Source organism: Paroedura picta, chromosome 13 (assembly GCF_049243985.1).
Source record: "Paroedura picta isolate Pp20150507F chromosome 13, Ppicta_v3.0, whole genome shotgun sequence".
NCBI lineage: Eukaryota > Metazoa > Chordata > Lepidosauria > Squamata > Gekkonidae > Paroedura > Paroedura picta.
The window spans coordinates 6,028,317-6,049,903 of record NC_135381.1 but is presented as its reverse complement, the minus strand read 5'-3'; the positions used below and the strand labels follow the sequence as shown (position 1 = coordinate 6,049,903).

Genomic DNA, 21,587 nt, shown 5'->3' with positions numbered 1-21,587 from the left:
TGGTTTTACCCATAAGACGTCAGTGAGGGAAGGAAACATGGCTTCCTTCCCTCCCCTTGCTGGTGGCTTCCGCTGTCAAATAGATATGTTTAAAAACAAAGCAACAAAGCAGGCCAAGGCCCATGGTGCGAGTAAAGCTAAAATAATATTTTAATGCTCAGCTGAAAATTCCCCACCCGTTTCACCGACAGGCTTCTTCTGAGGAATCTGTTGGCCTTTCGGAAGCTTAATAGACTCTCAGGAATCAGTCTGTTGACGAAATGTTTGGGGAATTTTCAGATGAGTACAAAACATACAGGGCCGCTGTTAAGTCCGAAGCCGCTTGATGGCTCTTAAGATGCACACAATATAATGTAACGCTTGTTTATACCGCTGGCTGTGGCTTATTTATATACCGTAGGTACGATGTTTATTTGCACAATTGGCCTTGGCCTATTTTTTATTTTGTCACGATTGATGCAGGCAATGGATGGATGGATGGAGAGAGAGAGAGAGACAGAGAGAGGGGGGGAAGGTGGATGGGGTTTCTCGAAGCCTGAAGAATGTTTCAGGGGGTTCTCAACGTAAAAAACGTTGAGAAAGGCTGACTTAATTGATTAAATCACACCAAGGTTCTCACAGGAGCCCACAACGCTTCCCACACAAGAGAGGGTTGCAGCTGTGCCTCTGTCTGAGTCACTGCTCTTGGTATGCTTCCTCCCATTGTGTTTCCCCTGGGAATGGAAACTGCTAATGAGGCTGCAATGGGAGCGACAGAAGCCTGTGTGCCCATGGAATCAGAAGACCACATGCACAACCACAGTGACACTGCTTGCTCTCCAAGGAGGCTGCCCACCAAGCCTCTGAATGATTCAGAGCTCTGAGCAAACCTTCTTCCAGAGTTGCAACGGGCAAAGCAGAACCCATCAGACAGGAAATGGGAAACGCTGCCAGTCGTCTCGATTTACATAAATTTATATCGGCTGCCTGATCCAGCTTTTCTTGGCATGTCAAACCAGAGCTAACTTCGTTCCCCCAATTAAGCTTTGTTTTTTTTGTTGTTTATTTAAAAGGTTGGAAGACACGAGGGCCCTGCTGATGGGTAATTAAAGGTGACCGGCTTAATTGCCTGCCGGATGGTCAGAGAGGGGAGCAAAGCAACAAGGGGGCAGAGCTGCAGATGGAGGCTTGGCCCCGGAGTGCAGCACCAGCAAGCACTTGAAAGGGCCCAGCACTTGTGGCTTCTGCTATAGCTGCTGCTGCAAATCCCTCGGCTTGTTTTCGTTCCCAGACTAGTCGCAGAGCAGAGAAGCATTTTGTGGCTCGCTGGCAGATGGCAGGTGGAGGATAAGCTGGATCCACCAATCCATCTCCCTGCAAAGAGTCCCGGGACTCCAGAGGTCCCCCAGCAGGGCCCATATGTTTCAAAATGTCTGGCAATCGCCTTCCCTTGGTCTCCCCACAACAGACATCCTTTGAGGCAAGTGGGGCTGAGAGAGAACTGTGACCAACCCAAGGTCACCCGGCAGGCCTCACGTGTCTCAAAGTGGCTTCCAATCGCCTTCCTTTCCTCTCCTCACAACAGACACCCTGTGAGGGAGGTGGGGCTGAGAGAGCTCTGAGAGAACTGTGACCAACCCAAGGTTACCCAGCAGGCTTCACGTGTCTCAAAGTGGCTTCCAATCGCCTTCCTTTCCTCTCCCCACAACAGTCACCCTGTGAGGGAGGTGGGGCTGAGAGAGCTCTGAGAGAACTGTGACCAACCCAAGGTTACCCAGCAGGCCTCACGTGTCTCAAAGTGGCTTCCAATTGCCTTCCTTTTCTCTCACCACAACAGACACCCTGTGAGGGAGGTGAAGCTGAGAGAGCTCTGAGAGAACTGTGACCAACCCAAGGTCACCCGGCAGGCCTCACGTGTCTCAAAGTGGCTTCCAATTGCCTTCCTTTTCTCTCACCACAACAGACACCCTGTGAGGGAGGTGAAGCTGAGAGAGCTCTGAGAGAACTGTGACCAACCCAAGGTCACCCGGCAGGCCTCATGTGTCTCAAAGTGGCTTCCAATCGCCTTCCTTTCCTCTCCTCACAACAGACACCCTGTGAGGGAGGTGGGGCTGAGAGAGCTCTGAGAGAACTGTGACCAACCCAAGGTTACCCAGCAGGCTTCACGTGTCTCAAAGTGGCTTCCAATCGCCTTCCTTTCCTCTCCCCACAACAGACACCCTGTGAGGGAGGTGGGGCTGAGAGAGCTCTATCTGCAAAATGTTCTACTGCCACATACAAAACCAACACAGACAGGAGAAGATTTTAGCCAGCATGCCAGTTATCTCGATTACACAGACGAGGGCTCAAACTGTCAAACCCCACCGGAAACAATGGGGCCAAAGGCCAAAATACACCCCTTTTTAGGAATTTTTCTGCCACATACAGCCGTGTGGGGAAAACGACATGTGCACGGTTCCATGTGCTGGTGGCAGGCGTGTTCATTCTGCACATGGTGTGTGGAGTGGGATTTGATAGCTTTCTGAAACACCGCAGTGCAACCACACTGGGGAACGACAGCAGGATTGGTTCCGTTCATTCCTGCCTGAGAACGCGAAGGCAGAGTAAGGGGTTCTTCCCGGAGAATTTTTGTTGGCCTCTAATTTACGTTCGCCATGGGGGGGCTGTTTGCTGCCTCTCGCTGTGATGCGTTCCTCCAGCTTCCCTGACGGTCCAGCTGACATTTTCCAGCAAGCTGGGAGTCCTCCCTACCGGAGGAGCTGTTTTGGCTTCAAAGGCCTGTGCGAATTATGATGATTCAGAGGCCGGGACGGGTCCTTTTAAACAGACTGACGGCACCCGGGGGTGAGTCTCCGGGAAGGGGGAGGCGTGCTGGCTTCTAGAGGAAAGCGCTGAGTCAGTCTGTAGGCTGGGCCCACACTGTCCCCCCCTCGTTTCTCTGTGTTTATGAGAGGAAATAGGCGGGAGGGCAGGAGCGGTTGAGCCTAATACAGAGACGGCCAATCCGTAGCTTTTCCAGATGTCCACGGACTACAATGACCATGAGCCCCTGCCAGCAGGGGTTCATGGTAATTGTAGTCCGTGGACATCCAGAGAGTCACAGTTTGGCCACCCTTGTCCTAATTGCAGACGTAACATGTGCTAGAGCAGGGGTAGTCAACCTGTGGTCCTCCAGATGGCCATGGACTACAATTCCCATGAGCCCCTGCCAGCATTTGCCTACCCCTGCAGTTCCAGGGTCCCTGTGGTGCTGAACGGTCACAACTGTGATTGCTAAGGGGTCTACAAACCTGAGGTTGCCCTTGAGCCTGGGCTAGAAATTACAGCTGGTACATAATGTGGCTGTCCAAGTCCTGATAAGGACAACATGGAGGGCACATATTTAACTGATCCTCCAGCAGCTATGCTGCCTTTCAGCAGAATTTCAGATCAGGTTTGAGGTGTTGGTACCGACCTCCAGAGCCCTATGTGGCCTGGGATCAGTTTATCTGCGGGACCGCCTCTCCCAGTATGTCCCCAGACAGCGCCTTGGTCATCTAGTTCACACTTACTGGGAGTCCCTGTCCCCAACGACATCTGCCAGGCCTCAACCAGAGCCAGGACCTCTGTGACCATTTTTGTAGCTATGTCTGTTGCCCTGTTTTAAATCCTTAAGGTGCCCACCGGCTCAAAAAGGCTGTGGACTCTAGATTTAGGCAGGCAAGTGGAAGAAGAACGCAAGCAAATATTAGATCCGTCATGACTGTCTCAAGAGGGCCTGGCTAATTTCTGCAAAATTCCGAACAAGCTTGCGAACAGCCCCCTCCCGAATTTTCCACTGGGTGGGGATGTTCAGAACCGAAAAAGCCAGCAAGGAGGGAGGGGGAGAAGCCATTTCAGGGCACGGAGTTTGCAGTTCGTAAACACCCCAAGCGGGAAGCCTTAAATCAGACGGTGCAGGATGCAAGACAGAGTCCCAGGTCCCTCAAAAGCGACTGAGATGGGAAAAGGGGGGTGGAATCTGCTCGTCCTTGGAAAAGCCAGAAATTACTCAGATCCCCTCCTGGCACGAATCAGGACTCGCAGCACAGCTCTCTCGCAAGGATAGAAGGAAAACGAGGGATCAGCCTCTCTGTTAGCAAAAAGGGAGAGCAATAGTAGGACATGCCTTTGTGAGTCACAAGTTCCCACCCTGCTCTGGGTTCACACCAATCCTGTTTTGCAAGCTGCTGCAGAGGGCACTGTTGCCACTCTCAACAAGCAGAGACGTGCCGGCCCGGCTCCCAGAGTTCTGGCAGAGCTGATCCCCCGGGAAAGAAAGCTCCAACGAACACCGTTCTTGGAAGTCCACAAAACAGAATCAATCCACTGCAAACCCCGGATGCTTCTCTTTGGCCCTCGATTTCGGTGCAACCGGACACGCTCTTTGCTGACTCTATTCTTCTGCACGGGAAGGCCGCTAAAGATAGCTTTAAAAGTTCGGCTGGCAACGAATTAGGCGGTCGCCTCCGACGTCAAGCAGACAAAAATAGGGAGCCTCTTGACACCTCCCCACCTCGTACTGAGCGCTATGACTCAAGCCTTTCCCCCCCTGGCTGACGTCATTCCGTTTAAAATTGGGACTCGGTACCCCACCCTGTGCTTTTCGCTTGGCCACTCTGACGGCCAAGATGATCGTTTCAGAGGGGAACTATGCTGGGCTGCAGTGGGAAGGGCTAGATTTAAGTCCAGCTGTACCTTAAGTCCAGCGGGCCAAGCAAATTTCCGGGGTATAAGCTTTTGTGAGGCGATGCTCTCTTCATCAGATACTAGTAGGAAAGGAAGTCCCTAAGGCCTTATATATTAATCCAGAAGTGTCAAGCTCATTTGTTACGAGGGCCAGCTCTGATACTAATGTCAGGCTGGGCCATGCATGCCATAACATGCAATGCCAGTTGAGAGAAACTTCATTAAGGACACAGGCAAATTGGACTACATGACCCATAAGGTCCCTTCCAACGCTATTATTCTATGATTCTATTAAATTCAATTAACAATGCTAATCTTTACTCAAAATACAAACATGCTTAAAACATCATCTCTTGTACCGTGTTTCCTTAAAGCTCTCTTCTCTCCTGCCACATAAGAAAGGGACAGAATGGCAGATGCAACCAAGATGGCGGCCCAACTCAGCATGCCGATTAAAGCCCACTTTGCAGCCCATTCAGCACGTCCCAGCACAAAAAAACGCTTCAGTCACAGCAGCTGGTGCCCTTCTAACAGCTCTCTGCTTGGCCTCCCGATCTCTCTTTTCCTGATTGGCGAGGTCAATCTGCTTTGCCTGACCGGCATCCTTTATCACCCCACTGCAGACAGCCGAACTGGAGTAAATTCTCCAGCCACCTCCGAGAGGCCAGGCCTTGTTTTGTTTTATGCCGGGCATAAACAATGCTGTTTGAAGCTGATGTCGGGTCGAACGTTCCCGTGTGCTCGAAATATTCAGAGCGGGTTTCTTGAATAAATCCTTGAAAGCGTAAGAGGGGAGGGAAGAAGGTGAGGCTTGGAGAGGAGAGCGACTGAGCTCAGGCTAGGGAAGGAAACACAGTTCTCTGCCATGATAAAACCAGAGGCCAGTAGCTCCTTTAAGACCAACAAAGATTTATTCAAGGCGTGAGCTTTCGAGTGCAAGCGCTCTTTGTCAGACTAAGAATCACAGAACCATAGAGTTGGAAGGCCATCTAGTCCAACCCCCTGCTCAACTCAGGATCAGCGCAAAGCATCCTAAAGCATCCAAGAAAAGTGTGTATCCAACCTTTGCTTGAAGACTGCCAGTGAGGGGGAGCTCACCACCTCCTTAGGCAGCCTATTCCACTGCTGAACTGCTCTGACTGTGAAAATTTGTTTCCTGATATCTAGCCTGTATCGTTGAAGTTTAAACCCATTACTGTGTGTCCTCTCCTCTGCAGCCAACAGAAACAGCATCCTGCCCTCCTCCAAGTGACAACCTTTCAAATACTTAAAGAGGTCTGACCACCATGGAATAATAATAATAATAATTTTATTTTTATAGCCTGGCCTTCCCGGTTGGCTCCCGGTGAGTAACAACAGGCACACACGTGTATTTTTTCAGTCTCCTCCAGAATTCTGATTGGTTCAGTTGGAGACTTCCTGCTCTGGTGAGCACACTTCCTCCTGGCTTGCCTCCAGAACAGATGGAATTAATGCAGAAGAGCAGTTAGACAGTTAGGACTGTCTCTCTCTCTCTCTCTCCTCCTCACAAAGTTGGTTTCTCGTCTTAATACAAGGTTTCAAAACAGCTTGGTGCCCCTACCCTCCTTGCATATTGACTGGTTGATTCGATTTTTAACCGCCCCTCTTGGACAGCCATCTCGGGGCAGTGTACCACAATTCCAGATACCACTAGGCAGAAAAAACGAATAACATTGAAGCATTTAAAGCATTTGAAATAGTTAAAATCTCTTATTCGCTCGAGCGACCAGTCTCCGCTGTTCGAATAGCTCTGTTCCCTTTTTGATTCCAGGCTGGAAAATTCTACGGGGAGAACAAACACACACATGCAAATCTGCAACAGGATGAGCCTGCAGGTGAGAACGGGCCCTGACAAAGCCCCTAAAGTGTACTGAGCCACATGCCTACCTCCAAGACAGATTCCTTTTACTCCACTTGGTCACCACCTGCACATGCCGCTTTCTCCTCGCCTCCGATTCGGAAAGGTCGGGTAAAGAGCACCGAGGCGTCCTCATTAACTTCAATGTGGCTTCATCTATATATCAAAAAAAAAGGAAGGTGAGCTGTTGTCTTGGAAGGACACAAGAGACCCAAAATGTTATCAATGGGAGCCTCCCTGACTTAGAAACTACATTTAGTGGGTAGCAGTGCTGGACTGCAGTAGAAAGGCTAGATTTGAGCCCAATAGCATCCTAGTGACCGATGAGATTGTTGGAAATACAATCGTAGAATAGAATCCTAGAGGGTCATAGAGGCCATCTAGACCAACCCCCTACTCAATGCAGGATCAGCCTCAAGCATCTCGGATAAGTATTTGTCCAACCGCTGTTTGAAAATCACCCATGTCCTAGAATTATAGAATCATAGAAGAGTTGGAAGGGACCTCCTGGGTCATCTAGTCCAACCCCCTGCACTATGCAGGACACTCACATCCCTATGGCTCATCTACTGTAACCTGCCACCCGTTTGCCTTCACAGAATCAGCCTCTCTGTCAGATGGATATCTAGCCTGTCCTGTTTGAGGGTGGCTAGGTTTGTTTGCTTGTTTGTTTGCTTGTTTGTTCGATCGATCGATCGATCGATCGATCGATCGATCGATCAATCAATCAATCAATCAATCAATCAATTTGATTGTGTAAACTGCCCTGAGCCTCTGGGCATGGCAGCATATAAATATAATAAATAAATAATAAATTTGTATACTACTTTCCCTAGTGGCTCAGGGTGGTAAACTACAGTAGTTTAACAGCAATGAAACAGTAATAAAACATTAATAAAAATATGTCATAAATTTGAGATAGGGGGATTTTTAATGGGGAAGGGTTTTCAATCGTTTGTACTGTCTTTAATGTTGTGTTTTCAATACGGTTAGCCACCCTGAGTCCTGATTGGGGTAGACGGTCACGGAACGGCATATAAATTTGATAAATAAATGTATTACATCTGCCCTGTACAAGTTTGCCACTGTTTTTAGTGCATTAGAGGGTCTCAGATGTAAGTCTGCTGTTAGAACTTCTGGCTTATCACTCTGGCTTTCTCTCCCTCTCCCGATCTATATATTTGCCTGTGTGTAAGTCAGTCCGGTGAATTGAATGTTGTTTAACCTTCTTCACAAGGGTCTAGCTGGACAAGACACTAAGAGACTCCCGGCACTTAAAAAAAGTCAATAGCAAACGCACTGGGCCATAATTTGCATTAAGACGAGAGGTGTGCATTCGGCGTAAACCAAGCCGGAAAAAAACACCAGAAAACACCTTACCAGTATTTCCCGGGTATTATTAAAGCAGACTTTCTCAACCAGGGTTTCATGAAACCCTGGGGTTTCTTGATGGCCCTGGAAGGGTTTCCTGAATGCCTGGGAGTTAATGAATTTATACATATATATTTTAAATCTGTTGAACATTTATAAGCTGATATGACTATATATAATCATGTTGACTCCCCCTCTCCCAAAATGGCCAATTATGGGCCTGGAGGGGGTGGGAAGGGGAGGGGCCTGGGTGGGCGTGTCCACAGCTGTGCTTCCCAGCCATATTCTGCACGATTGTGCCACTTGTGGTGTTTCTCGAATCCTGAAGAAGGTTTCAGGGGTTTCTCAAGGGTAGAAAAGTTGAGAAAGGCTGAATTAAGCCAAATACAGGCCAGAGAATCTAACTGGCTACCGATATAGCTGAGCCGAAATGAAACCAATTTTTTTCCTAGCTTTTATTCGGGTATATTAAGCTATACCAAAGATCAGCTGGGTTGGCGGGAGCTAGGAGCTCTGCACTGCCTCACCTGGAGCTGGTTCTTCACCCTGCTTGGTTTAAACTGAGCTGCAAGAGGAGGTAGCCCAGGACTGGCTTGGGCAGCTGGAGCTGAGAGCTTCCATCCGGGTCTGCATGCAGTGGGGAGAGATCTCCAAACAGCATGCAGATCCTGGGCCAGATTCTCCTGCAGCACAGTTTAATGGTAATTTTAATTAAATCTCACATTCTATTTTACCTGTATATGTATTTCAAGTCTTGTGAGCCGCACTGAGCCGTTGGGAAGGGCAGCAAATAAATGAAATAAATAATAGTAGTAATAATATGTTTGTTTCCTGTGTCTAGTCTGATTAGATTCTAAACCCCAGAACTTAACAGGCGGACCAAAAATTAAAGAAAGGAAAAAAATAATGATAAGAAAGGCCTTTCAATCCTATCTTTTTACTTCCCAAAGGAGTCTCAAAGCAGCTTCCAATCACCTTCCACTCCTCTCTTCACAACAGACACCCTGGGAGGGAAGTGGAGATGAGAGAGCTCTGAGAGAACTGTGACCGGCCAAGTTCACCCATCTGGCTGCATGTGGAGGAGCGGGAAATCAACAAATAGGAGAGACCCGAAGGAGAAAATGGAACAGGGTACGGAGATATGTATTTACAGACAGGCGTAAAAACCTCGCCAATATTCTGAGAAAGTTGTATTTCAGTTGGCTTTCCCAAAGGGGTCTTTTTAAAATAACTCCCCTCGGTTTTTTGCACCCCTAAGCTCAACAACCGGAAAACTTAATCAACATGAAGCAATATTTAAGCTCTGCATAAGGCCAGCTTTGCTCGAGCTATTAGTATAAAGAAAAAGCTGTTTCCCTTAGTTTTGTCAAGTAATTAAAGTAGGGTAGGGGGAAAGAGGAAAGAGGGGAAAAAATACAGAAAGCAGAAAACACAGCAGCTGTCTCGACGGTTGGTCTCACAGAGGGAGGGGAGAGCAAAGCTCTCCCGAGACACCGCGGCACCCCTAGAAGCGAGCAAAGCTGGGGAAATAATTGCCCGCCTCGGGTTGTCCAACACGCAGGGTGGCAAAACACCTGAGCCATGTAATTGCTTCCTCGGAACTGCAATTGGGACCGGATACAGGGGTTTTTTTTGGTGCAGAAACACCCCTGGCTCTCCCAAAGACAGCTGCAAGAAGCCCTCCACTGCACAAACAGCCACAGAGGTTGTGCGATGTTCCCCAGAGCTGGCAGGAGGTGGAACATGTGAAGCTGCCCCATACCGACACCTAATTTGGGATGGTGGCTTGAACGGCGGAAAAGGACTGGGGAGACCCAGGTTGAAAACCTTTGGGACCACTGGCCCTTCAACCAAACCCACCTCCCACAGCTGTGGAGGCTATGAAATGGGAGAACGGAAGACAATTGAACTCTCGCTCTGTCCTCCGTGGAAGAATGGCAAAAAAAGTAAAATCATTGTGTGGGCTATAAACACCTGGCATAGAATCATAGAGTTGGAAGGGACCTCCTGGGTCATCTAGTCCAACCCTCTATGTCATCACCCTCTCCGTCAGATGGCTCTCCAGCCTTTGTTTTAAAATCTCCAAAGATGGAGAACCCACCACCTCCCAAGGAAGCTTGTTCCACTGAGAAACCGCTCTGTCAGGAACTTCTTCCGGAGGTTTAGACGGAATTTCTTTTGCATTAATTTCATCCCATAGGATCTGGTTCATCCCTCTGTCTCATTAATCCACCCCAAATCCTGTTTCCCACAGTGGCCAGTCAGATGCATCTGCAATGCCAACCGACAGGGCCTACGGAAGTATTTTGACAAGAGTCTCAATTGCTCTGAACAGTGGCAGAGAGGCCTTTAAGAGTGAGCATTTTGCTAGCACAGACACCTGTGAGAACTGGCTTGCAAATATGTGATCATGATCCGTTTGGGTCGGTTTGCAATCTGCAACCCAGTTATGAGCCTACGTGGACTTTTAAGACAGTTCATGGAGGTTCCAAGGGAGCAAACTCCCCAGTGGAAGTCACTAAAACAGCTGAGCCGTGGGAGCAGCCTGTTCCCGACCACTCAGCTGTTTAGATCTGGGCTCTAAACAGCTGAGCAGGTATCTCCAACAGACATCTCTTCACTTTCTCACTGACCTAGAATACCCGTTGCTTCGAGGCCCCCAAACTGCTGCATGGCCATGATGGCTTTGGTGAGCTCTTCTTGCGTCTGCAGCTGTCCCGTGATGGGATCCGGAGGGGGCAGGTAGCCAAATCTCATCAGCCAATCCTGTAAAAAGAGGGAAAGACAAGTGTAAATTATTCTGCGGAGCAAAGGGTTCTTCCAGCCCCTCCTCCAGTGGTCACTTTCATTTACATCTTACCTCCCCCCCCCTTTCCCCATTCTGTAGCACAGCATGTGTTAACAAATAAATGTGTCAGAATAGATCTGTGTACATTACTTTTAAGTAATGGAATCCAATGACCTTCATGCACCCCGGTGCTGATGTTTAATTTTCCCAACCAGCCACAAAAGCACCTCTGATTACAGTGACAGCATTTATATAACACCCGAGGGGTCCCCTCCATCTTTGATTTTCTGACACTCACTGGAGTAGACTCCTTTGCAGGGAGGCTGGTGGAGCTTATACAGATGCGGATCCTGGCTGTTCCCTTTCCCCAAATAACAGGTTTATCCAGAAAACAGTAAATGCTCCGTAGAGCAAGAAAGGAATAATAGATTAAAGAAACCAGAAAGTACAATGGTAACATGCGGGGGGGGGGAAGGGGGGGATTCTTTACAATATTTATTTTCAAATTCCTCCAGTCTTTTTCGTCTGATTGTGGGCAGAGTGTCCCCGATAGTGACACAGTGTTTGTCTCGAATGCAGATGAGCATCCAGGGTCAGCACAGTCTATCATAAGTCTCCTACTGAGCAGGCTTTAGGCAGGATGTGTGTAAACATTGCAAGAGCCGGTTCACATCCTGTGGACTGGAGTCTTGCTTTGCTTTGGAATCCAGGGATTGTTTGGGAATTCTGGGGAAGGGAGAAGGAGCTTGGCCAATGATCTCCAAGTAGAGAAATAAAGAAAAGCTAAAAGAAACTTGAAAAGCTAAAAGAAAAGATTCTCCAGCCTTTTTGAGCTTGTGGGCCCTGATGGAATTCTGACACAGTATGTGGGGCAGTGCTACGGAATGGCTGCAGAGCTGACCACAAAAGGTTAAGGAAAGAGATCATGCATAACTGTAATAATAGCTGAACATACTCTAAACCAGGAGTGGGCAAACTGTGATTCCCCAGATGTCCATGGACTATACTTACCATGAGCCCCTGCCAACTGGCCACACTGGCAGGCACTCATGGTAATTGTAGTCCATGATCATCTGGAGAGCTGCAGTTTGGCCACCCCTGATCTAAACTAATCTGGGCACAGATTTCTATCTGAAGACACAGAAATACTGAACGACACTAACAGCAGCGTTAAGACGATAGAAAGAACCCGTTGACATTCACAAACACCGATATAGCTTCAGCAAAAAGATGAGACTGGAAATCAACAAAACCTGGCTAGCAGCCCTAAAAAACCCTACCAGAATAAAAAAAGGGGCACTAAAGTAATCTCACAATGATTCATCGGATAAGACAGGCAAGACTTTGACTAATGGACTTTCTAATGAATACCGCCCAGACATAGGAAAAACATTTCCTAATGGACTTGCTATTGAACTCCATGTGAAAACTTCTTGATAAATGGCTGTTGACTCTGGGAATGGGTTCTCTTCCTTAGGAGGCGACAAAAGCTGCTCCTGCACTGTTTCCGCACTACTGATATTGTTCAGATTTGCATTTTTAAAGGGCCAACTTTTCTGTCTGTTTCCACATTGAATCCCACCTTTCCAGGAGCACTCTGATTTACCACACATTTTGGAAATTCCTGGTTACAGCGATTTCATCTGTCAAGGCAGAATATAATTTGTGGCTGCCCAATGGAGAAATGCATGCATTTGGGTTTTTCCCCCCATGCCCGCCATTTGGAGATATTTGAGCATGCCCCTTTCCTCATCACCGTCCACCTAACCTCCTCCCTTCCTCCCAATCCCTTCTTCCCTTTGTTCTGAAAAATTTGCCCTTTTTAAAAAAGGGGTGTATGTGATTGCGTTACAACGCTGTTTTTAAGTATTAAAAAGCAGTCTTGCCCAGCAGCGTTATAACACAATAAACATGCAGGCTTTTTTATTATTAAACATACATTGAGTACACTTTGGGGGAAAAGAGAAGGTGATTGAGGTTGCAGAATGGTGGAATTAAGGGATGCATTGAAAAGAAAGGTGCAAGCAGACACCATTTTGTGAAAAATAATTGAAAAGGGGAAGGGAGCAAAGCAGGATGGGAGGCTGCCTCCGTTAGATGCAGAAAGAATAAGGTGAATTCCAGCCTCAGAAACAAGGGGAGGAAAGGCCAAATGCAAAAAGCCTGGAGTCGACTTGCAGCACACAAAAGAAATCCGAACTGAGGCCAAAACAAGGTATGTCTCCTAATGCAGAAACGGTCCTGGAGTAATCCAGCTTTTGGAGAAAGGCCCAACAGTTGCTATGCAAGGAACCCTATAACCAAGGAAGCTCTTCCTCTGCAGAGCTCCCAGCTCCTGCCTCTTCTTCTCTGCCTAAAGAAAAAGCTTGCGGCTGGCTCGCAATGTCACCCGAAAACTGCCGTTTGCTTTCTCGGTATCCGAGGCGTATCGAATTATTGAGTTGCTAAGGGTCCGCATCGATCTGGGCTCTTAACTCGGTCAATACCCCATTAACTTCTTTCTTGGAAAGATTCATGTTGAGTGTCCGTGTCAGGTTAGATTCGACTGCTTTGTCGCACCACAGCACACCGGGAAAGGGGGAGGGGAGCTCTGGGAAAGGGACGGTGGATAACTCCTGAGCTCTGCGCCTACAGCAGCAGTATGTACCGGCCTCCTCACCCCACCCCACCCTAACAATCTGTGTTCCTTGATTAGTATTCCGGCCTCTGCCCTAAATCTCGCCATGGCCGTTGTAAAGCAGGGGAGAAGGCATTCTCAACCAGGGTTTCATGGAACCCTGGTATTTCCTAACAGCCTTGGAAGGGTCTCCCAAATAGAATCATAGAATCATAGAGTTGGAAGGGGCCATAGAGGCCATCCAGTCCAACCCCCTGCTCAACGCAGGATCAGCCCAAAGCATCCTAAAGCATCCAAGAAAAGTGTGTTTCCAACCTTTGCTTGAAGACTGCCAGTGATGGGTGGGAATGCTGCAGGCATGGGGGGGAGAGAGAGGGAACAGGGAGGGAGGGCACATGAATGAGTAAGGCAGGGGGAGGCCCATAGTTGGATCTCAGCTGATCTAGCCTCAACCATAGGCCTGGCGGAAAGGTGCAATCCACTGCCTTGGAACATGGAGGCTCCACCTGGCCCTTATGTCTAAGAATGGAAGAAGCGAGTGGCCACCTCCTTGGGGGAGGTACTGCTTCCAAATATGGAGGAATACCTGCTGTTAGAAAGAGGTGCTATAAACAGCAGCTCAGCCGCGGTAGTGGTGGTGGGCTCAATTTGGTCTAGATGGGGAGGGGTCAGTAGTACATTGAGAGTCCAAAGTTGGCAATGTTGCCTGTAACATGAGATGGCAATGTGTACGCTGAAGATGGGCACCTTCCATTCACTTCATTGCCAATGATGGATGAACATCCATTCATCCACCCACCCACCCGCCCGCCTGTCCGTCCGTCCGTCCGTCCGTCCGCCCGCCCCCCCCATCCATCCATCCATCCATCCATCCACCCACTCTTCCCTGCATTCACCGTTTCCAAAATTCCTCTCTGCCTTCCAACTCCCCTTCCCATTCTTTCTTTCTTTCTATCCACCCCATCAGGGGTCCCCAGCACCTTTCCTGGTGCCCACCAAGCGTTTTGAGGAAACGGGTGGGGCCAGGCGGGCCTCTTGTCCAGCAAGGCTTCCAGAGATTTGATTGGCTGTGCGGATTTCTACGAACAACTGGCAACAGCTGGCACCAGAGTCCAAGGATCTTCCCTGTTCTGACTGAGAAGCCATGGCAGCCATTTTGTGCCAGGCTCTGCCTCCTGCAGCAGCCATTTTGTGGCTGCACTTAAAATAGCCTGTCAGAATTCCAAGGCCCCTTGCACTCTGTGACGCCTTTCCCTCTCCAAGTCACCATTTCCTTCCGTCTTTCCCTTCCAGCCACCATCCTTTCTTGCCCCATCAAAGTGATCCTTCCATCTCTCCATCACTCCCGCCTTCACCTTCCAAACAAGCTTCCTTCCGCCCACCTCTTCCTCCTCCTCCTCCTTCATCCCAACATCAACCACGCAGCTGAGGACGCATCAATCACCCAGCGAGGCACCTTCTTTGGGTGTGGCCTTCAAGCTGAGCTCGATGCTCATCGACGTCTCTTCCCGGGCTCCAATTATTTGTCACTTTTGCCGTGCCAAAAAAAACCCCCCAAACCTTTGTGACAGAAATTAGATATACAATTTGTGCCTGATGCTTCATGAGAAATCATCTCTGACACACCAACCAATGCCGGCGCATTGATTGCCCAGAGCCTTTTGGAGCATAATTTGGTTTCCTCCACTGGTGTCATTTATCCGCTAATTGCGGGAGCATCTTGGCTACACCGCAGAACTTACTAATCGGACTCCATTTGTAGCAATTGCGGGAAGAAAACGTCGGCTCCCGGCTTTTCAAAAAGAAATCTGCAATGAAATACCACTTAGTGTTTAAGTCAGGCCTACGGCTAGCCCCATCGTGGGATGTCCTGGAAGCTAAGCGGGGTCGGCCCTAGTTTGGGACGTCACCATCGAAAACTGCTATGAAGAGGCAGGCAATGTCAAATAACCTCTGTATGTCGCTGCCCTGACCTGGATGCTCGTCCCCTCTAGCATGGTGTCGTGGTGAAGAGCGACAGCTTCTAATGAGGAGAGCCAGATTTGATTCCCCACTCCTCCATGTAAAGCCCGCTCTGAGCTAGTCACAGTCACCTCACAAGACAGTTCTCTTAGAGCTCTCCCGGCCCCACCTACCTCACAGGGCGTCAGAAGGAAGAGGTGCCTGTAAGCCACTTGGGGACTCCTTCAGGAAGTGAAAACTGAGGTATTAAAAAAACAGCTCTTCTTTTTCTCCTTCTAGGAAGGTAACCAGGGTCTGTTAATACTCGGATGGAAGACCACTGTGGAAAACCCTTTTTGCTATCTAGGGGCAGGCATTGGAAAACCATCTCCATTGGCTTCCTGTCTTGAAAACCCTGCAGTGTCACCATACATTGGGTGTGATTCTCCGGAATTTTCCATCGTTGCTTTATCCATCCTATCGGTAATTCCTGAATATACACGAATGAATGAAGCTGCCTAGTGCACACAACAGCCCTGCAAGGTGGGTTAGATGGCGAAGAAATAACATGGCCCATGTGCCACAGGGAGGAACAGGTACCTCCCAGCCAGCCGTGTCTTCCTGCTCTACATCTAGTCCTCGATCCAGGGGGCTGCAAGAGCTGCACAGACCCCAAAGCCCTCGAGTTCACCCTGCACATTGCTGCAAGAGTGTCTATTTTGGCAAACCCTGCACAATACTTGAAACGCACAATGTTTTTCTTCCCCTTTGAAAACTTCCTCCCAAATGCAACAACAAAAAACCCTTAAAAAAAAGAAAGTCAGATGTTCCAGAATTCTTGCTGAATGCTGAGAAGTTTGCAAAACATTCTGTCATTGCTCTCACGCTTGGTAAAGAATATTTTTTTGGGGGGTGGGGAGGTTAAAGTCAGAAGTGCTGCTACGGCAGAAACGTTCAGACAGAAAGAGGAAGGGGGAAGGAAAATCTCGAAGGCTTCTTTGTGCTGCCGCCTGCCATCGACACAGCTGGGGTTTTTCTACCCTGCTTTTCACTACCCAAAGAAGCCTCAAAGAGGCCTACCATCGCCTACCCTTCCTCTCCCCACAACAGACACCGCACGAGGCAGGTGAAGCCGAGAGAGCTCTGAGAGAACGGGGACTGGCCCAAGGCCACCCAACAGGGGTGGCTGATTGTCGCCTACCCTTCCTCTCTCCACAACAGACACTCCGTGAGGCAGGCGAGGCAGAGAAAGCTCTGAGAGAACTGTAACTGATCTAAGGCCTCTGTGCCCTGCTGGCGATCCAGAGGAACGAGCTGTCCACTGTGTGAGAAGGGGGTGTGGAGAAGGGGTCTGATCCAGCAGGGTTCTTCTGATGTTCTTATGAGGGCCCTCCAGAGAAATTGACTGGCCACTGTGTGAGACAGGAGGCTGGACTAGATTTGGAAGTGGTTGGCCATTGCCTGTCTCTGCATAATGACCCCTAGCCAGTTTGAGAGCCAGTTTGGTGTAGTGGTTAGGAGCGCGGACTTCTAATCTGGCATGCTGGGTTTGATTCTGCACTCCCCCACATGCAACCAGCTGGGTGACCTTGGGCTTGCCACGGCACTGATAAAACTGTTCTGACCAGGCAGTGATATCAGCGCTCTCTCAGCCTCACCCACCCCACAGGGTGTCTGCTGTGGGGAGAGGAATGGGAAGGCAACTGTAAGCCGCTTTGAGCCTCCTTCAGGTAGGAAAAAGCGGCATATAAGAACCAACTTTTCTTCTAGTGTCCCTTGGAGGAACTCTCACCTAAATCCTTGGAGGTCTCCCATCCAACTACTAGGCAGGGACGTTCAGAGGCGGTTGGCCATTCCCTGCCTCTGCATCATGCCCCCTAGTGTTCCTTGGAGGAACTTCCACCCAAACCCTTGGAGGTCTCCCATCCAAATACTAGGCAGGGTCAGCCCTGTTTATCTTCTGAGATTTGACTTACCGGGGCTACCCAGGTCAGGGGCAGCAAAGCAAGTTTGATTTCCCAACACATTCCCTGCACAGACCACAGCAATGCTCTTTGTATTCCAAGATCAATTTAACAGCATCCAGTTAACTAAGATAAGCATAATTATCCCAACCTTCCCCTTCACCATTTGGCAGGCATTGCTCACTGGAAGGTGAAAGATCCTCGGATTCCTCTCCACCCCCCCATCCCTCCCCCCCCCGCCTCCAACCCTGGCCAATCCAGCAGTTCATTACCAGTCTGGCTTAGTTTTTCAATTCAAGAAGAATGTCTTTTTAAAAAATATAATTTCCTACTGGGGCGCCATTTAATAAAGCCCTCGGATCGCCCTGGGCTTCACGCCGTTGCAGGAGGCAGGAGCGGGCATTCGAAAGCTATAATTTTTAAATGGCTTGATTGAATGTGTTTTGCTTCTCCGTCGCCCGCTGAGCTTGGCGACGGATACAAAAGACATTTTAAAGGGATGGCTTTCGATCGGGGCTCTGGCTTCAAAAGCAGCCCTGAGTCTGCTCCCTGCTCCCAACCTGGCGTCAGCGTTAAAGCCGCTCGTTTTACTAACGCGGGTGTTTCTGTGATTTTGGCTGCCGCTTTGAGTGCATGCAGCCTACCCAGGGAGGGGAGAGGCCCTTCCTCTTTGCTCACTTGGGGAGTACGTGTTTGCATACAGCAGGAAATGGGGAAACCTGGGTGTAGTCTGCACAGGGCTTTTTACACACTCCCAATTCGAATGAATCCCTCCCATCTACACTGAATTCAATTTCCATTTTGATTTTGGACGCTTTAAATTTTCCCTCTGCAACATGCATGATTGATCTGGAGTGACCCTACCTTTCCCCTGCAATATCCAGTAGTGGATATAACCCGCAATATTTGAAAAAAAACACCATCAATAAGTGTACAGATTTTCACTTTTTTCAAATTAACCCTCTTCTCTATGCCTCTCAGCAAAGCAGTCTTCCCTGATTGGCCAGGGCGTCAGTTCAAAGACTTCCTGGTTCCTTTTTGAAAGGCCCTAACTTCTCTCAGCAGAAATTTGCCTCTTGGATTTATTCCCCCCCTCCTCTGCTGCCTGAAGCCTGAAAAAACATCTCAGGGGTTCCTCAATGGTCAAAATGTTGATTCTGAGCCCTGTGATTGGCCAGCCACAACTGAGGGGGAGTTGATATCCTGGCTCAGAGGGTTGTCTGAGAAATCCTTAGCTGAGAAACTCTAGTACCGTCTTTCTCAACTTTTCCCCCCTTGAGAAACCCCTGAGACATTCTTCAGGATTCAAGAAACCCCAGAAATGGTGTGATCTTGCAGAATTCGGTTGGGAAGCAGAGCTGTGGACACGCCCAATTGGAGCCCCTCCCCTTCCCACCCCCTCCAGGCCCATCACTGGCCATTTTGGGAGGAGGGGGAGTGGGTTTATATGACCATACATGGTCATATCACCTAATAAATGTTTAACAGATTTTAAAAATAGGCTAAAAATTAATTCACTCCCACCCATTCAGGAAACCCTTCCAGGGCCATCAAGAAACCCCAGGGTTTCACGAAACCCTGGTTGAGAAAGCTTATTCTTGCAAGAGTATTGGGTTTTTGATTGTTAGAGCTAATCCACACAGTGTCTGGCCAGCTAAGGCAGTCATTTGGCACACCAATGTGTGAGGTGAAACCTTCTAAGGAAGAGGAGGAGAAACTCTGCTTAGCTGTAAGGGGAAAACAGGGGACTATTGCCAAAGAAAACAATACTCTGCACATGCTCAGAAGCCCTGTTCCCAAGCCAGCAGTCCCTTTGAACACTAGCATGGGCAACCTTTCCTGCTAGCTCCGAGGCTGACCGACATCCATGTCAGCAGAACTTCCCAGCCGGTATTATCAGAAAGAGAACTCCAAGCAAGTCACCGTTCCACAAAACAACAACAACAGCAGCCTTTTCTGTTATTCTGGCAACTTTCCTTCCTTCGCCACGTTCCTGCCATTATTTCCAAACCGGGAGAGGAAGAATGCCTGTTAATTAGAAGATCGCATATGGAGCCATTCTCCTCGAAGAAACATGCTCCTCCCAGTGGGGTCCCCCCCTGCCCATTTGGGGGAGGGGGGAAGGCAGCAGCCGTTTCACTCCCGAGGTTGCCCGCCTCCCTAATGAGCAACCGTCGGCGGATCCACGGCTGATTAATTCATCAGGCAGAGATGCTGGAAAGTTTGGAAGAGGCCCAGGTTGTGGTCGCCTGCACCAAAGGGATAGCTTCATTAGTCTCGAACCAAAAGAGCTCTCTGGAAACCGCCCGGCTTTTTACATTGGAGGAGAACCCACGCGGGAAGCGGGCTTATGGTCTTGATAGAGATATTGCTGCTAATGAACATTGCACCACCCCCCCCCCAGATCTTTTCTCTCCCATTCAAACGGTTCAGTTAGAAGGAACAACAGCAGAGATGTACAAGGGTGCTACTATGCCCCCCTCCGGTCCCTGATGCGCCAGAGAGAGCAACCTTTGATGCCGTCAAAGCGGGCACAGAGGTCTCCCCAAAGAACTTGCCGATGGGGGGTACAACAGACCCCCCCCCCCGGAGCACCGCTTGCTCATTAGTCAGCAGGCGTGGGTGGAATCTGCTAGCTTGGTTTCTAAGAGGTGTGCGTTCTGGGGACTCGTGTACCCACAGCCTGGCTCGGTGCTCTTAAAGAGATCAAGGTTGCTTTTGTCGGCAGAGTTTGAACCCCCAAGAGTGTAGAGCACAGGGCTGCTTCAAAGAATAAACGAGTTCTGTGAAGAGGGGAAACCATTTTGGAGAGAGAGAGAGAGAGAGAGAACGAACTAGCGAACTGTCTAACTGTTGTTCTGCATCTATTCGGTCTGTTCTGGAAGTAATGGGTCACCCTGAGCCGTTGAAAGAGACACATCACTGTGGTTTTATTTCCAGGTGACAACTCATTTCACAAACCCCGGAACCGCAAGAGTGAGACGTGTAGGCCGTGACTTGGCACCGTCCTGGCTCCGAAACCTTTCTGTGTGCCCACAGGTATCTCTCCATCTGGATGGCCGCTAATCTGCCAGCTTCCCTCCCCCTCGCCAGATGCCGCAGCGGTTTCTATAGTGCTTATTAATTTTTCCTTGGCCAAAAGGTTGCCACGGAGCCCACCTGTGCAGATTTGGGCTACGTGCGAAGACATTGCTTCTCGCCCCTTCTGGCTCTAATGATAGGATGTTTCCGACAGCCTTGGCCGGGTGAGACTCCTCGGGAGAAGACAGCACCGGAGACTGGGAATCTCTCTAAAATGTGTTGCATTATCGGAGAGCTGCCAGGTTTTAGGTTTTTTTTTATAATGGGCAGAGACTTCAGCAGCTGCAGAACAGCAGGAAATGAGTGTTCTGGATTGGGAAAAGCTGCCCATCATGCCAATGTTCTGTTTGTAATACTCGATCGGTAAAGGCCCTGGGATGGAAAGCCTGAAAAATATTCCAGTGGTACCTCCATGGTCAAAAGGTCAAAAAAGGGTACTAGAAGAAGGGAAACTCAGCATGACAGAGCAGCCAGGAAGGGGGAAATGGAACCTATGGTGTAGTGCAGGGGTAGTCAAACTGTGGCCCTCCAGATGTCCATGGACTACAATTCCCAGGAGCCCCTGCCAGCAGGGGCTCCTGGAAATTGTTGTCCATGGACATCTGGAGGGCCGCAGTTTGACTACTCCTGGTGTAGTGGTTTGGAATGCACAGTTCTAATCTGGCGAGCTGGGTTTGATTTCGTGCTCTCTTACATGCAGCCAGCTGGGTGATCTTGGACTCACCACAGCAGTGATAGAGCTGTTCTGACAGAGCAGGAATATCAGGGCTCTCTCAGCCTCACCTCCCTCATAGGGTGTCTGTTGTGGGGAGAGGAAGGGAAGGTGACTGTAAGCCACTTTGAGACTCCTTTGTGTAGGGGAAAGCGGCATATAAGAACCAACTCTTCTTCTTCTTCAGTAATCTCAGGGCTCCCTCAGCCTCACCTCCCTCACAGGGTGTCTGTTGTGGGGAGAGGAAGGGGAAGGCGACTGTAAGCCGCTTTGAGACTCCTTCAGGTAGAGAAAAGCGAGATATAAGAACCAACTCTTCTCCTCCTCCTCCTCCTCCTCCTCCTCCTCCTTCTCATAAACATGGTTTCAAAAGGCCAGTTCACCAAAACATCTGGTTGACCCCAGATGGCATCCGTGCAAGCTAACCATGTCCCTTGAAATCGAGCCTCTTTTGTGTGTCTTTCTGCCTCTTCTGTCACAAAGGCTCGGATGTCACCATTGAAACCAATATTCTCTTCTCCAATTAATCCCATTTTTGCTGACAAGCG

General features: G+C 49.2%; 1 protein-coding gene across 3 annotated transcripts in view; it reads right to left on the bottom strand.

The window, feature by feature from the left end:
- MMP17 (matrix metallopeptidase 17) overlaps positions 1 to 21,587 on the bottom strand; it is a 115,940-nt gene that overhangs the window by 15,295 nt on the left and 79,058 nt on the right. For all 3 annotated transcript variants that reach the window (XM_077308378.1, XM_077308377.1, XM_077308379.1), the window contains 2 exons: positions 10,570 to 10,702; positions 6,595 to 6,721 (listed from right to left, as the gene is read on the bottom strand). In XM_077308378.1, the coding sequence (XP_077164493.1) occupies positions 6,595 to 6,721; positions 10,570 to 10,693 (251 nt within the window). In that variant the 5' untranslated portion in view covers positions 10,694 to 10,702. The remainder of the gene's footprint in view (positions 1 to 6,594; positions 6,722 to 10,569; positions 10,703 to 21,587) is intronic.